This window comes from Primulina tabacum, chromosome 1 (assembly GCF_025594145.1).
Source record: "Primulina tabacum isolate GXHZ01 chromosome 1, ASM2559414v2, whole genome shotgun sequence".
In the NCBI taxonomy this organism is placed as follows: domain Eukaryota; kingdom Viridiplantae; phylum Streptophyta; class Magnoliopsida; order Lamiales; family Gesneriaceae; genus Primulina; species Primulina tabacum.
Window position 1 is genome coordinate 14,267,365 of NC_134550.1, and position 14,809 is coordinate 14,282,173.

At 36.5% G+C, this 14,809-nt stretch overlaps 3 protein-coding genes across 4 annotated transcripts; all 3 read right to left on the bottom strand.

Annotated features, from left to right (window-relative positions):
* Positions 1 to 989: 989 nt before the first annotated feature.
* Positions 990 to 2,622, bottom strand: LOC142518202 (cyclin-D3-3-like). Of its 2 annotated transcripts, none has more exons than XM_075620927.1 (4): positions 1,935 to 2,622; positions 1,622 to 1,829; positions 1,409 to 1,545; positions 990 to 1,308 (listed from the first exon to the last, which is right to left on the bottom strand). In XM_075620927.1, the coding sequence occupies exons 1-4, from the start codon at positions 2,430 to 2,432 to the stop codon at positions 1,057 to 1,059; spliced, it is 1,095 nt and encodes a 364-aa protein (XP_075477042.1). In that variant the 5' UTR covers positions 2,433 to 2,622; the 3' UTR covers positions 990 to 1,056. The 2 variants fall into 2 exon arrangements, with proteins under 2 accessions (XP_075477042.1, XP_075477052.1); XM_075620937.1 differs by having other exon boundaries at positions 1,409 to 1,542; positions 1,935 to 2,618.
* A 2,724-nt stretch (positions 2,623 to 5,346) lies between these two features.
* On the bottom strand, positions 5,347 to 9,005 carry LOC142542096 (uncharacterized). The gene is made up of 7 exons (XM_075648534.1): positions 8,798 to 9,005; positions 8,607 to 8,711; positions 8,355 to 8,481; positions 8,203 to 8,274; positions 6,384 to 6,429; positions 5,866 to 6,298; positions 5,347 to 5,764 (listed from the first exon to the last, which is right to left on the bottom strand). The coding sequence occupies exons 1-7, from the start codon at positions 8,838 to 8,840 to the stop codon at positions 5,724 to 5,726; spliced, it is 867 nt and encodes a 288-aa protein (XP_075504649.1). The 5' UTR covers positions 8,841 to 9,005; the 3' UTR covers positions 5,347 to 5,723.
* Positions 9,006 to 11,697: 2,692 nt separating this feature from the next.
* LOC142505443 (secreted RxLR effector protein 161-like) lies at positions 11,698 to 12,366 on the bottom strand. The gene has a single exon (XM_075618428.1). It carries the CDS (start codon positions 12,364 to 12,366, stop codon positions 11,698 to 11,700), a length of 669 nt encoding a protein of 222 aa, XP_075474543.1.
* Positions 12,367 to 14,809: the final 2,443 nt, after the last annotated feature.

Below are 14,809 nucleotides of genomic sequence, written 5' to 3' on the forward strand. Positions count from 1 at the left end.
TGCGACATAAGATTTGCATATGTAGTTTTATTGAATGGTTTTAGATGCAACTTATTTCCTTGGGTTGTCAAGGAGTATAGTTTTTATGTTTGTCACCAGTATTGGTTTTTGTAAACAATTTACAAGTTTTCTAGTGATAATTTTTATCATTAGGTATTGTACAATTATTCGTACTTGTATATAATTAAATATGTTATATTCTGATTATTATAGTTTACGTGTGTGTTTAATAATTAATTTCCGCTGTATGTTGTGTGATGGTACATCGTAATTTATTTCATGTTTGTTTATGATCAATAACACTATTTTGAGTGTTAAAAAAGTCAAAATAATAAATAAATAATAGATAATTTATGTTTACTTATTTGTGATTTCAATATACTATTGTCATAATTAGTTATTAGTCGTACAATTCTCACGGATAATTTATTTGTAATTTCAGTAATTTTTTTATGGAAGTGTAAAAAAAATGAAAAAAAAAGGACTAAAACCGTAAAAATAAAATAATTTTTTAAAAAAAAATTAAAAAAACAAATATAAGTGAAATTTAATAACATGAAGAATTAAAATAACAAGAATCAAAATATAAAATTTTGAAATAACAATTTTCACAGTATATTATTGTACAGAAAATATTTCATAAAAAATATTATTACTTAAAATAATTATTGTAGTATGAGATATTTCTGAATATCACTAAAAAAAACATCATGGCAGCAAGATCTGTCTCTCGACTTTCAGAATATCCAATATATATATATATATATATATACTCTAAAACACCATAAATAGAGCAACAGTTGTGCAGATATTCTTCAATGTTTCTCTCTTCTTCTTTTTTGCCAGCTCTTTCTGCCACCGCCAACTCTGTTTGTTTTTTTCCTTCTCTTCTAGTGCAACAAATAGGCAGAGTTTTAATGTAAGCAGATTTAACTTTACTCAACCATTCAGAATATTGCAGAATATTTGTAAGTTAATAATTATAAAGGTATATATATATGGATATATGAATAATGTTTGTTGGAAGAGATAAAAAAGAGCAGGGTTCTTTTTTTTTCAATGAGTGCTGCTCCATACGGCATCTACAAAAACTCTGCTGCTCAATGATCCCAGCTTCATGTGCTGTTCTTGAACCCTGGTTTTCTTGAGAACTGGCTGGCTGGGTGACGAAGAAATGCATGATGAATTTTCCCACTGATCATTTGAGCCATTTGGGATGCTTGAAACTTGGCTGGATTTGCGCTTTGGGGGGATGTTTTTACTGTGTAATAAGTGTGAGATCAGATTGTAACAATCATCCACTTGTTCCTGTAAAAAGAGGACAAATTTTTTTTAAAAAAAGAATGTCTTGGTTTTTATGGAATGATTAGCATGAAAAATGGGAGAAAAAATAGTTGTATATACAAACCTTTCTGGTTTTGAGGACAAGAAGAAGCTGGTTTTCATGGTCAATGGAATCATCACAAGGCTCGAACCGATGAATCACTTGAAGCATAGTGGCAGTAGCTAACACAGATGGCAGATAGTGTACGATTCTTGAATCTGCTGAATCCAAATCTTTGGATATTAAACTGCTAATTAAAGATCAATCATTCTGTCCATTATATGGCTCAAAACTTACCAGATATAACTGAGAGCAGAAGATTTTGACAGCTCCTGAGAAATTCCCAGTGGATATAGTTATAGTCCTTCATCCCAAGCCTCCTCACAATGTGATCGAGAAATGAAAGTGGGGTCACTGGATTCATCCTCCATTTGAGTGATGAAAGAATCAGAAGCTCCATTTTCTGAATGGTTTTGGCATCAAACACACATTCTGAACACTCCACCTAAAGTTGATCAAAAAGATAATTAACAGCAGATTAAAGACTACAAACAAAAATCCACAAAGAATAATAAGATCCAACTGAAAAAACGTTGGTTTAAAAATATACCTGAAGATCTAAGAGAAGGGGGGCATGGGTTTCTTCAACTTTAGCTGCCAAGGACAGACAAGTAACAACAGCAAGCTGCATCATCCATGGCTTACTGTTTGTCCGTAAATTTGAGCTCCAAATAAACCTGTCGAAATAATTAACAGCAAGAATAGCAGTCGTGGTTGAGAATCCATGATAAGCATTGACTCTCAGTATCCACTCCACAGATTCTTTTCTTGCTAGTGAAAAGGGACAAATGGTTTCAACACTGTTGTCGGATTCAGAACAAGATTCTCTCTCTTTTAGGAAAAGGGATTCAAGTTCTTCATCTTCCCAGAACATATCTTGTTCCAATACATGGAACAAGGGTGAAAAGAATGGATTTTTGGGATCGGGACTGTTGTTGTTTAAGGTAACTTCACTTTCTTGTTCTTCTCCCTCACATTCAACCCATTTTTCTTCTTCACAATAAAGGAAATCAAAGCAGGAAAATGGTGCATTTTGTTGTATATTCATCCTCTTCTGAGAAGAAGGGCTGTTTCTCCTGCGTTCATTATACTCGAAAAGTGGAGAAAATTAAAGCTAAAACCATCCACTGACTCTCTCTCAATCTGAGCGGTGACTGGAGGACTCAGTTTTAAAAAACAGAGAGAGAAAAGGGTGACAGATTTTATTTCAGAGTGGGTGTTACTCTTGTCTTTTCTTTATGTATATGGATAATCAATGGTCAAAAATTCGATTTTTTATTAACATTTTTCCGAACGTATTTATCACATGTATCTTACTTAATGTATTTTATTTGACTAACATGATTTACAAGGTATTGCGTTAGCTCGAAGATTTACTTGTACTACCAAAAAATAACAACTGCAGGTTCTAATATAAAAAAATATTAATGAAATTTTTAGAGTTTTTCCTCAGTTATTTGGGAACGAGATTTTACATATCTTGAATGAGACCCTGTCCCATATTAGGATATGGGGTCAATAGTACGAAAAATATGTGGCGATTTTAAAGTTTTGGTTCGTATTTTTCGTGTTCATTTGACTAGACCTAATTAAAGGTGCAATTGAGCTGAGTTGAGCTCGAACTCGGCCCTATTCGAGCTTGAAAGCTCGACTCAAAAAAAAATTAACTACTCGAGTTCGAGCTCGACTCGACTCCAGTAGTAATTTTCGAGTTCGAGCTCGACTTGATAATATATCGAGTTACTCGAACTCGAGTTTGAAAAAACTCGATTTCAATTTTTTTTAATTTTAAATATTAAATATATATAAAAATAAATAAATATAATTAAATATATATATATATATATATATATATATATTATATAAATATGATGGAGTAGCTCAGACTCATAAAATACTCGCGATCAGCTCGATTACGAGCTCGAGCTACTCGAACTCGACTCGACCAAGCTCGAGTCGAACACGAGTTGCTCGACTCGTTTTCATCCTTAGACCTAAGTACGATATCTCGAAGCCATATAAATTGAAATAAGAATGGTCTCTTTTAAATTTTCGATTCAAAACTATAATAATGATGTTTCAAAGATGATAAAAGATACATAATCTAAAGATGATGAATACATATATAGATAAAATATATTATTTAAAGAATTTGAATCAATCATTGAATGAAATAAAGATCAATAATCATTTAATATTTTATATTTCGCACCAAATAGAGTTAGGAATAAATATGAGTTCAATTTTCAAACCATAACTAAACCAAAACCATAACTAAAACTACATGACACCAGAATTGAAATTGCATACAAGTGATTCAATTTCAGTTCTACCTATCATTTAAAACAAGAATCATCTCTTCAAAACCAAAAACCGTAGTCGGGTCTCTCAAAGCGAAAGATACCCCAAAAATAAACAAAAAACTTTATAAGCTGCATGTGAATATATACTTGACATGGACTTGTCCATATAACAAACATAAAAAAATATACATATGTTCACACACATATAGATAATTTAATTTTTGAAATCGATATCGAATCTAAAAGTAAATCATTAACTTTTCAAGTACTTGACCCATTATTAACAATTCTATACAATTTTTTTTACCAATAACATAATGCATTTTTTTAAGCAATAACATAATGCATAGGGACTACTTGAATTCAACCATACACAAATTATTTTATTAATTTAGACATAATTCTTAAAACTTTTCGAGAACCCGATTCGAGTTTGATTTAATATACTCGGCGATATAAAATTAAGTATACATTAAAATCAACATTTCACATTGTATTGTCGTGGATAATCAATTCTATTAATGATGTGGTGAAGAGGGAACATCTAAATTGTTCGGGGAAAATGATTGGATTAGGTAATGACTAAACTAAAGTCGAAATCCGCTTTAATAATTAATTAACTAATAACCACCATCAAAAGTTGTTGCATGGGTCAAAAGCGCCCCACAACTCAATAATCAAAATGCGACTACTCCTCAACTTTTCAAAATCGTCAGTCATTTTTCTGCCACTTATCATAGCAGAATAACAAAAGCTTGTGTTTCAGGACCTGCATCAGTCCGACCTACGGTAACTTGAACACGACCTGATATTTTTCATGAGAGCCTGCGTCACGAATGATCCGAAATATTAAATGGATAGACAAAATCAGAGTCAATGTGCAAAATATTTTCTTCAGTAGCCGGGCAAGGAGATGTCCGGGACATTTTCTCCCCAGGCTACCGGAAGCCCGGGCTCTCTTATAAAGCTTCCAGATGATTTCTATCCGAATACCTCAATAACAGTACTACACTCGAGTGCGACAGTAGGTAAAATCTTATCTCGATAAACATTCCTGACAAGATCCTACTGATGTGATATAGAGGAAAAATAGGACGGCGTGACAGGAAGTCAATATCTAGGATTACAAGTGGCAAGTACGCACGGAAAACAAGGTACCTACCACCTTCTTTCTTATAAATAGCATGTATGTATTGCATTTAAGAGATCTAGACATTCTTGCTTCTAAGCTCTTGGCATTTACATATATCTTCACATATATTGTCATTATACTTCACCTTCAACCTGCTGACTTAAGCATCGGAGTGGCCACATCAGATACCCCTCCGGCGCCCATTCACGAGTTCTTTCTCTTATTTGTAGGTTACAAGTTGAAGCCATATTCCTTGCTCATTTTTCCTAAACAAAGCTCTTATCAAATCCAATGAATTGCCCCGACCCAACTCACCCGATTCACATGGATTACATCACGAACAATAACGAATGCCTTCACAGTTAAATGAGTAGTACTAGAATACTTACAATTACTTGAAAATGTAAATTAACATACTAGATGTATGCGAGAGGAGAGACGTTAGTTGCATTTTTTCGGGTTTATATCGAATGGTTGGATACGAGTTTCTTTTATAGAGATATCAAAATATATCAAAATCGTTCATGTAATAAGTATAAGATTGAATAAATATTTCACTCAAATTAATAAACATCTTATCTTATTACATGGATTGGATTAAATGGTCAAAAGCCCATTCTAGGCGACCACGGCCAACGTAATAAAATATCAAATGCTAGAATTTAGCATTCTATAATTACAAAATATACACTTTTGAAATAGCTAGGAAAGAAACTTAAAACTGCTCATTTTCTATATTTATTTACAATGTGCTTCACGCTAACAATCAAAGAAACGCAAAAATATGAAAGAATCCTCAACAGCCATCACACATGGAAACAGCCACGAGGCAAAAAAAAGGAACTCAAATAGTGGCAGAGAGGTGGATGCCCGTTGCAGCTGGTATGGAGCAAAGCTTGTTGTCTTAGTATTGCCGAGGGTGATAAGGAGATGGTGGATATAAACCTGTTGCACAGGATAGATTGTATTAACTTTTTTAGAAAATTTAGCCATTCGGCTCCATAAAATAAAAGCTAGAAAATAGGTAAAAATAGGTAACTTTTTACCTGGAGGATAGTAGTGTGGGTCGTTGGATGGCGGAGGATACACTGAATGCTGAGGATACACTGAAGGAGATGGACTTGGTGGATAAGTTGGAGGATATGTAGGTGGTTGATGATACGAGGGTGGGGGATATACTGCTGGACTAGGAGGGTATGATGGAGACGGAGCTGAAGGTGGGGGATATAATGCTGGATTAGGAGGATATGATGGAGGAGCCGAAGGTGGGGGATATACTGCTTGATTTGGAGGGTATGATGGAGGAGCTGAATGTGGGGGATATACTGCTGGATTAGGAGGGTATGACAGAGAATGAGCCGGAGCTGGGATACTTGTTGGCGGATATGAAGAGACTGGAGGTGCTGAGTAGAGAGAGACTTGCGGACCTGGCGTTACCGAATATGGTGAAACTGATGGGAGATGACTGGTAACTGGCTTCTGAAAAAACAAGACGTGTTCATAACTCAGAAGCTTAGGTAATTAATGGGACTCGTATGAAAGAAAAGGACTATTCTTGACTTACATAGGCATTAGCATAGTGGAGTATTAATCGAACTTCTCCAGCATGCCTATAGATGAAAAACACATATATAAGCTGTCTATATATGTATTTGGACAGGTCGATTATGTGGAGAAACGCAGCGAACTTAAGTTCACACAAACAAAATAGAGTAGCAAGTACCATAGCAAAGGCATAGAGAAGTTTTCTTAACAAAGCAAAAGGCATAGTGCAGTTAAACAAACTCATGCATGATTTCCCAGAAAAGATATACTCATCACAGGATCACTCAGTGCTCGCAAAATAGATCAATGTCAAAACAAAGTATACTAGCATCCAATCTACACCAATCTTTGGTTTCATGAATTAAGAATGTAAATCACTTCACAGTTTTTAGAGATTTTATGAGACTCAATCAGAAGCATGCAAGCTCTCTACGTTCACAGTGAATCTGGGGCTACCCCAGCAAAGGAATAAAAGGGTGTCCCTCAAAAGAAAAAAAATTATTTATAAATTTTTCAAATTTTGCTAATTTTGCCTCCTCCCAAGTTCCAAATGAATCGAGTAACCCAACTAAACTCGTCACGCCCCCTCAACACAATCCATGATTCACCGCTGATTCCAACCAACATTTTAGAAAAACTTTCGGAAAGCACAATGAAACAACTACGTGCAAGTAAGCTAATTCACAATGCTGCTAACGCAGTCGCCAGCATACAAGCTCTATATGTACATGATACCCCCGGGATAGCCCGGTTTAGGGGTTGTATCCGGGTCAGGAGTATGAATTGTGCCCGGGCTTTTAGGATGATCCGAGACGATTGGTGATGTCTACAAAGAAGCCCGGATCACGGACGAACTGGGATATCTAGCAGATAGCTCAAGTCAAGGTAAATCTATTAGAAGGGTCACCAGAGGCCGAACAGTTGAAAGACCGAGACGACTTCTCTCCGGGTTATTGGATGCCCGAGCTCTCGTATAATTTCCCGAGAAACGTTTTACCCGGGCCACTTCGATATGAGTGCCGCATTTAATAACGCCGATAAAGTAGGGTGCGTCCAGCCGACCTATCTCTGACACCAATGCAAGAATCAAGTGGGCTGGATGTGACTAGTATGAGATTTGACATGTCAGAACAATAGGGTATAATCAGCCGCCCTACTATAATTAATCATCAGCACAAAGAACGAGGTCATCATTACATCCTCTACTATAAATACCAGGCTTTCCCTTGCATTTACTCTCTATTCAGATATTGAATACTCTCATTTAGTGTGCATTTACTACTCACCTTCCACACCAATCTCACAACCATCACTTGGTTACATTGGTTCTTTACTTGAGTTCTCCACTGACTTAAGCATCGGAGTGGTCACGCTGGACACCCCTCCGACGCCCATTCACGTGGTTACCTTCTTGGTTGCAAATTCACATCTATCCCGGGAAACGAGCTGTTAATTCAGACGTCTTGCTCTTATTTTTCCCAACATCTTGATAGTAGATTCGGTGAAGCGTCCGACCCGGCTCACTCATTTCACCCGGATTACATCAGTACACATTGACAATCAGGGGCAGACCCAGCAAAAGGGGTAAAGGGGCCCCTCCGACAAAATATTTATTTATAATTTTACCCAAAAACACCAATTTGCCTCCCCCAAATGAATTAAATCGCTCCGCTGAACTCGTTGTGTCGCCCTCGAACACAATTCATGATCGATAGCTGATAAGTGATAACACTCAGCATTCTAGTTTCAAAAAGTACAAGCAAACAACTACATTAATTTAAGCTCACTCATTGTGCTGGTAATGCAATTCGTAATGTAGTTTCATCCTCAGATTTTACCTTCCCCTTTTGTCCTGAAGAGCCCATGAGCTATCGTCGTAACCAGTGGATAGAACTTTCTGTAGTTGAATTCTAGATACACCAAACTCAAAGGTCAAAAATAATGAAACAACATCTTTAAAAAAGAGCCTCAAAGAGATAAAAATCATTACTTTCCGCTGCCTATGAAATCGTCGTAAGTCAGAGTATTGCTGTTCCACACATTAACACTTAATTCCCTCAACCCTTCTATTAAGGAAAGCACGAATTTCTCTTGAAAAGTAGGATTCTTCCCTCCATCTACGCAAATTTCACAAAAAAAAAAAATTGATTCAAACAAAAATAGCAAATCTCCTGAATAGAACCGAGATAACAGTCAGCAACTCAAGATACACAAAATTTCACGTGAATATATAGAGACGAACCTTTACAAGTACGCGTACGAAACTTGGAGCTACCATATTCAATACAAACGTAGGGATCTTGCCTGGTGATCCATTCAGTATTTTTCAATTTGCTACAACCAACAACTGAAATCCAATCCAAAACGTGATAATAAACAAATCAAACATGAAATGTATATACATAAAAAGCAAATTCTGGACATTAATCATACCTGTAATCTCTAGCGGTTGACCTTGAATGCCAAAAGTCGACATTGAGCAATCGATTAAAGGGAAGCAACCTCGGGTTTAGCCTTAACTCAATCGCTTCACCGCAGTAACGATTCAACTTGCAATTAAAACTCCAAATCAACGAATTGGATTAAATCAGAGTTGACCAAGGAAATTCGGATACGGGTTTTGGGATCCAAGGGTATTTATAATGTGCGAAGTTTTCCTCACTGTGCCCCGTGCCGCGTCAGGTAATTAACGCGTGAGTTCTTACGTTCCAAGAAATTTCCATGCAAGCTTGGCTTCAAAATCATATTTAAAATTATATAAAAATAAAAAAAATCCAATCATATTTTAAAAAATTACATAGAATAATTATTAACTTTGCACATGTGTTGTGTATGTAAAAAAAAAATTATAATTATCGAGAGACTAAAGTGAAAATTGACAAATTATCGAGGGATTAAAGTGCTATTTGAATTATTGTAATTAAAAAAATAAAAAACAAAGTGTTTGTTGAAATTAAAAATAAATAAAAATTAGAGTGTAATATTGATATCACATAAGGACAAAATTGGAAGATCCAAAAACAGACCAAGACACTATTTTGTTTCATTCTTAATAATAGTAGTAGAAGTAATAGATAATACAGCAAATTGTCATATTGTTTGGGTTTATTCTCTATTCAATCCCTCGATATATTTATACGTCGATTTAGTCCCTAAAGTATTAAAATCGGCTCGATATAGTACTCGACAATCAACAATTCACGGTTCGAACACTTCAACAAATTATAACCTAGGAAATAATCACTTAGGGACTAAATCGACATATAAGAACAATTAATATAATATATTACAATTAGCTAAAATATCATAAATAATCACTGAAATTCATTCGGTCGGCTTAGAGTCTTATCTCATTTTAAGCGTGGAGGGTCACGCCCCCGAATAAAGGATAAGATATTGAACTGTTTTTCTTAATTGAAAAAAATAGTCCATCCACTTAATATTTTTTGTGATATATAATTAATTAATTGGAGAAATTTATTTATTTTTTCCTAACATATTGAATGATATGCTATATATTTGCAAATTTGCGTCACACTTGTAATAACTTGCGAGTGAGTCTACGACCAGCTTGGTAAATCCTTTTGGACAAATTTATGTTAGCCCCACGAGTTGTTAGAGCATGTCAAATGGTTGAAGAGGACGCGGTCAGCTTGCAGAACCCAAATTTAAATTTTTTTAATATAATATAAAAATATGTTTTAAAATTGAAAAAATAAATTCCAAAAAATGAGCTGATTATTATTTTTTTTTTTTTTGACGATTCTGAAAATCACAGTCGTCCATATTTTCAAAATCAAAGCATACTTTTATAAATTGATCTCATTATACCTGAAAAATTCGAATTTTCTTCCACGTTAATTCCAAAAACTCGAGATTTCTTCCTATTTTTTTCATTTTCAATCCAAATTCGAAAAATAGATTCGTGAAAAAATGATGATCTCGATACTCCTTCATCAAATTCTTCTCAATTTAACGTCGAGCAAATGTTGAGTTTTATGTTAACCAAACTGGATTATCCCAAAATCACATCCAAGTTCTTCGAAACCAATAAGGAAATGGAGGAACATTGTTGTGGACGTTGGGGTTAAGGCATCGCAAGGAAACATTAGATGAAGGCCGGAGATTAAAGCTCGTAAAGGTATGGTGCAAAGCTTCCACCAATTCGACACTTGACAATTATTAAAGCAATACTAGTTTTCAGGGATTGGTTTGGAATGAATACAACCATGAGTTGCCAAATTGATGAAACCTACGTTCAAGGGACAACATTTCAATGATGTTGCTATACGAGTGTTTGCGTTCCAAAATAAATTGAGTGAACTAGAAGCACACAACTAAAGCGAATCGTCAATTGATATAATATATTCATTCCAGATTTTTAAAAATTGCAATTTATCAATTTCCTAATTAGATTTTTTTTGTTTAGTATTCTCAAGCTAAAATGATGTTAGAGCAAGATTATGATTTCATAGTCCAACGAGAAAGTTTGGTTAGTACTGAGGAATCAACCAAAATGGAGACATGGACGTTCGAATAATTCAAAGGAGCTTCTGTTATGTTATGATCCCAATAAGCGTTCAATCAAGATTCACCCCAGATGAATAGGATTCAATTGAATGCACAAGAACAGAATTGTAACGAAACACTATCAAGAAAACAATAGATTTATAGTGGTCCGGCTGAATAGCCTACATCCACTGTCGAACCAGGGGCAACTAAACTTTAGTGATACTCAAGGGAAGATTACAATATGAACCATCTTCTCAAGTTCTCAAAAAATTACAGAGTGTGTAAAGGAAAGAAGAAGAACAGAGAGTATATCGTTTCCTTTCTCTTATCTATTATTTTAGCTAACCGCTCTTGTTCTCCTAACAAACTCTTAACCACTCCTCTTTTTACTTAGCCAACTAAGCTTCTATTAATTTCCTTCTTGACTTGAGCTGACTCCCTTCCTTGCTTTTATGAGCTAGAACTGATTCATTGGTCCACTAACAACAAACCTCCACCTGAGCAATGTATCAACTCCAGTTGCTCCCTCCTGGTTCAACTGGTGCCCACCCCCCCCCCCCCCCCCCCCCCCCTCCCCCTCCCCCTCCCCCTCTCTAAGGTGGTCTGCCAACTCTAAGCATTGTTAGCCAATGCTGGAACTTTGTACCATCCACCACTTTTGTTAACATGTCTGCAGGATTGTCCTCGGTAGCAACGTTTCGAATTATGACCTTTCCTTGAGTTACCACATCCCTTATGAAATGAAATCTCACATCGATGTGCTTGGTCCTTTCATGATGTACCGGGTTCTTGGCTAGTTGTATCGCACCTTGACAGTCACACTAGACCACTGTCTTAACGGCATTTCCTTCCAGCTCTTCAACCAAACCTTTGATCCACAAAGCTTCTTTAAATGCCTCAGTTACTGCTATGTACTCTGATTCAGTAGTAGATAGAGCCACAATTGGTTGAAGTGTTGATTTCCAGCTGACAGTGTTTCCATATAAGGTAAAGGTATACCCTGTTTGTGATCTTCTCTGGTCCTTGTCTCCTGCAAAGTCAGCATCCACATATCCACATACTTTTTCCGACGTATTCCATATGTTGTTATAATTCAGACCAACTTCATAAGCCCCCTTTAGATATCTTAAAACCCACTTAACAGCACGCCAATGTTCATGCCCTGGATTTGACATGTACCTGCTTATTAGGCTTGAAGCATAGGCTATGTCAGGCCGAGTGCTTACCATGCCATACATTATGCTGCCAGTGGCACTAGCATATGGGATTTTCATCATATCAGACACCTCGTCCTCAAAACTAGGACTTTGTTCAGTTGATAGTTTGAAGTGAGCTCCAATAGGGGTGATCACTGGCTTTGAATTCAGCATGTTAAACCTGCTCAGAACTTTTGAAATGTATCCCTGTTGTGTGATGTGCAACAGCCCTTTTTCCCTGTCTTTACATATCTCCATCCCAAGGATTTTTGAAGCTTTACCCAGCTCCTTCATTTCAAACTCAGAACTTAGGAGACCCTTCAATGAATCCACCTCAGCATGTAATCAACATATAGTATGAGGTACACACTGGTGTTGTCTTTGTGTCTTTTATGATAGAAACAACTATCATAACGGCTTCTTAAGTACCCACTGTTGATCATAAACCTATCGAATCTCAGATATCATTGCCTTGGCGACTGTTTCAGCCCATACAATGATCTTTTCAAGAGGCATGCTTTGTTCTCATTTCCTGCCTTTACATAGTCCTCTGGTTGAGACATATAGATTGTCTCATCCAACTCACCATGTAAAAATGATGTTTTTACATCCATTTGTTCCAATTCAAGGTTATGAAAAACCACCATAGACAGCAAGATTCTAAGAGACGTATACTTTACCACGGGTGAGAATATTTCATTGAAGTCAACTCCTTCCTTTTGAATGTAGCCATTGGCCACTAACCTTGCTTTGTATCTTGCCTTCTCAACCCCAGGAACTCTTTCTTTAATTTTATAAATCCACTTGCATCCTATCAACTTCTGATCCAGTGGCTTGTCTACAAGAGTCCATGTGTTATTCTTGTTGAGGGACTGGATTTCCTCATTCATAGCAAGCTTCCAGGGACTACTGTCTTTACTATTTATGGCTTCTCTATAAGTCCTAGGTTCATTGTTGATCATCATAGCTGCAGCAGACAGTGCATGGGCAGAAATATCAACATATCTATACTTCACAGGTGATCTTATTTCCCTCTTCTTTCTGTCTCGGGCCAGTTGATATTGACTCAAGGGTGATTGGTCTTCAGCATACACTTCTTCAGGGGTTAGCTCATGTTCAAGTTTCACCTTTTGTTCTGACTCCACCTCTGACTCAGATCCCTCACTTTAATGATGGTTTCAGGATTTGTTTTCAGCATTTCTTGCTCATGGAATACCACATCTCTGCTAATAATCACTTTTGAGTTGTTTCCATCCTTCAACCAACACCGATACCCTTTTACACCAGTCGGGTAACCTAGGAACACACATTTCTTTGATCTAGGTTCCAATTTTCCTTCATTTACATAGACATAAGCTGGACATCCAAAAATTTTGAGATTTGTGTAATCCACTGGTCTACTTGTCCATCTCTCATTTGGTGCTTTGAAATCTAAGGCTGTAGAAGGTGACATGTTGATGATATGCACCGCAGTTGCCACTGCCTCTCCCCAAAAATGCTTGTTAAGATTTGCGAAATTCAACATGCACCTAACCTTGTCAAGGATGGTTCGATTCATCCTCTCTGCAACATCGTTTTGTTAAGGGGTGTTCCTTACTGTCTTGTGTCTAACAATTCCAGAGTTTCTGCAAAATTCAGAAAATTCTTCGCTTAGATATTCTAGTCCATTATCAATCCTAAGCCTCTTAATCTTCTTTCTAGTTTGATTTTCAATCAAGCACTTCCACTATCTAAACGTTGTGAATGCTTCACTTTTGCGTTTCAGCACATAAACCCACACTTTCCTAGAGTAATCATCCACAAAAGTGATGAAATAACTGGCTCCTCCCTGTGTCCTTACTGAAGCAGGTCCCCAGATGTCTGAATGAATGTAATCTATTGTGCCTTTAGTGTTGTGGTTAGCGGTGTTGAACTTCACTCTTGTTTGTTTACCTAGAATACAATGTTCACAAAATTCCATTTTGTGAACACGATCTTTGCCAAAAGCACCTTGCTTATTTAGTTCATCAATGCCTCTTTGGCTAATATGTCCTAGTCTTAAATGCCATAGCCTTGTCATATCCTCTTTTGTTTCAGTAAGTAAACCGCTGACTAATGGTAAGGTGTTGCCTTGTAGTATGTATAAACCATTCCTTTTGATTCCTTTCATTATCACCAATGCACCTGATGTTACTTTTAAGATTCCACCCTCGGCTTTGTATGAGAAACCCTTCGCATCGAGGCTTCCAAGTGATATGAGATTTCTTTTCAGGCCAGGAACAAACCTCACCTGTGACAGAGTTCTGCATGAACCATCCTCCATTTTGAGCTTTATGGAGCCAATTCCTGTTACTGTGCTTTCAGCATCATTTCCCATAATCACTCTTCCCCCGTCAAAATCTTTGAAAGTTTGAAACCACTCTCTTTTTGGGATCATATGAAAAGTGCACCCTGAGTCCAGAATCCAATCATTTTCCACTCGATCATGTGTAACAGCCAACACTTCTGAATTTTCGTAGGCATCTGAGATCATGGCTTCGTCAGCTTGAACTTCCTGTTTAGTTTTCCATTTCTTCTTCCTTTTGGGGCAATCTCTTTTGAAGTGTCCTTCTTTATGGCAGATGAAACATTTTAATTGAGCACGGGATTTGGACCTACTTATTCCCTTTCTTTTACTGCTATTGTAAACCCTCCTTTCTGGTCTTCCTCTTGACACCAATGCTTCTCCATCACCTTGTTCCTTTACTGCCCTCCCATT

Excerpts from the sequence above, each read along its gene's own strand:
- LOC142518202 (XM_075620927.1), bottom strand. The coding sequence starts at position 2,432 with ATGAATATACAACAAAATGCACCATTTTCCTGCTTTGATTTCCTTTAT. Across the intron at positions 1,546-1,621 it reads TCTGCTCTCAGTTATATCTG|CAGATTCAAGAATCGTACAC; the intron begins GTAAGTTTTGAG and ends ATTTGGATTCAG. Across the intron at positions 1,309-1,408 it reads TTGTCCTCAAAACCAGAAAG|GAACAAGTGGATGATTGTTA; the intron begins GTTTGTATATAC and ends CTCTTTTTACAG.
- LOC142542096 (XM_075648534.1), bottom strand. The coding sequence starts at position 8,840 with ATGTCGACTTTTGGCATTCAAGGTCAACCGCTAGAGATTACAG. Across the intron at positions 8,712-8,797 it reads TCAACCGCTAGAGATTACAG|TTGTTGGTTGTAGCAAATTG; the intron begins GTATGATTAATG and ends ATTGGATTTCAG. Across the intron at positions 6,299-6,383 it reads TCCACTATGCTAATGCCTAT|AAGCCAGTTACCAGTCATCT; the intron begins GTAAGTCAAGAA and ends TTGTTTTTTCAG.
- LOC142505443 (XM_075618428.1), bottom strand. The coding sequence starts at position 12,366 with ATGAAGGAGCTGGGTAAAGCTTCAAAAATCCTTGGGATGGAGATATGT.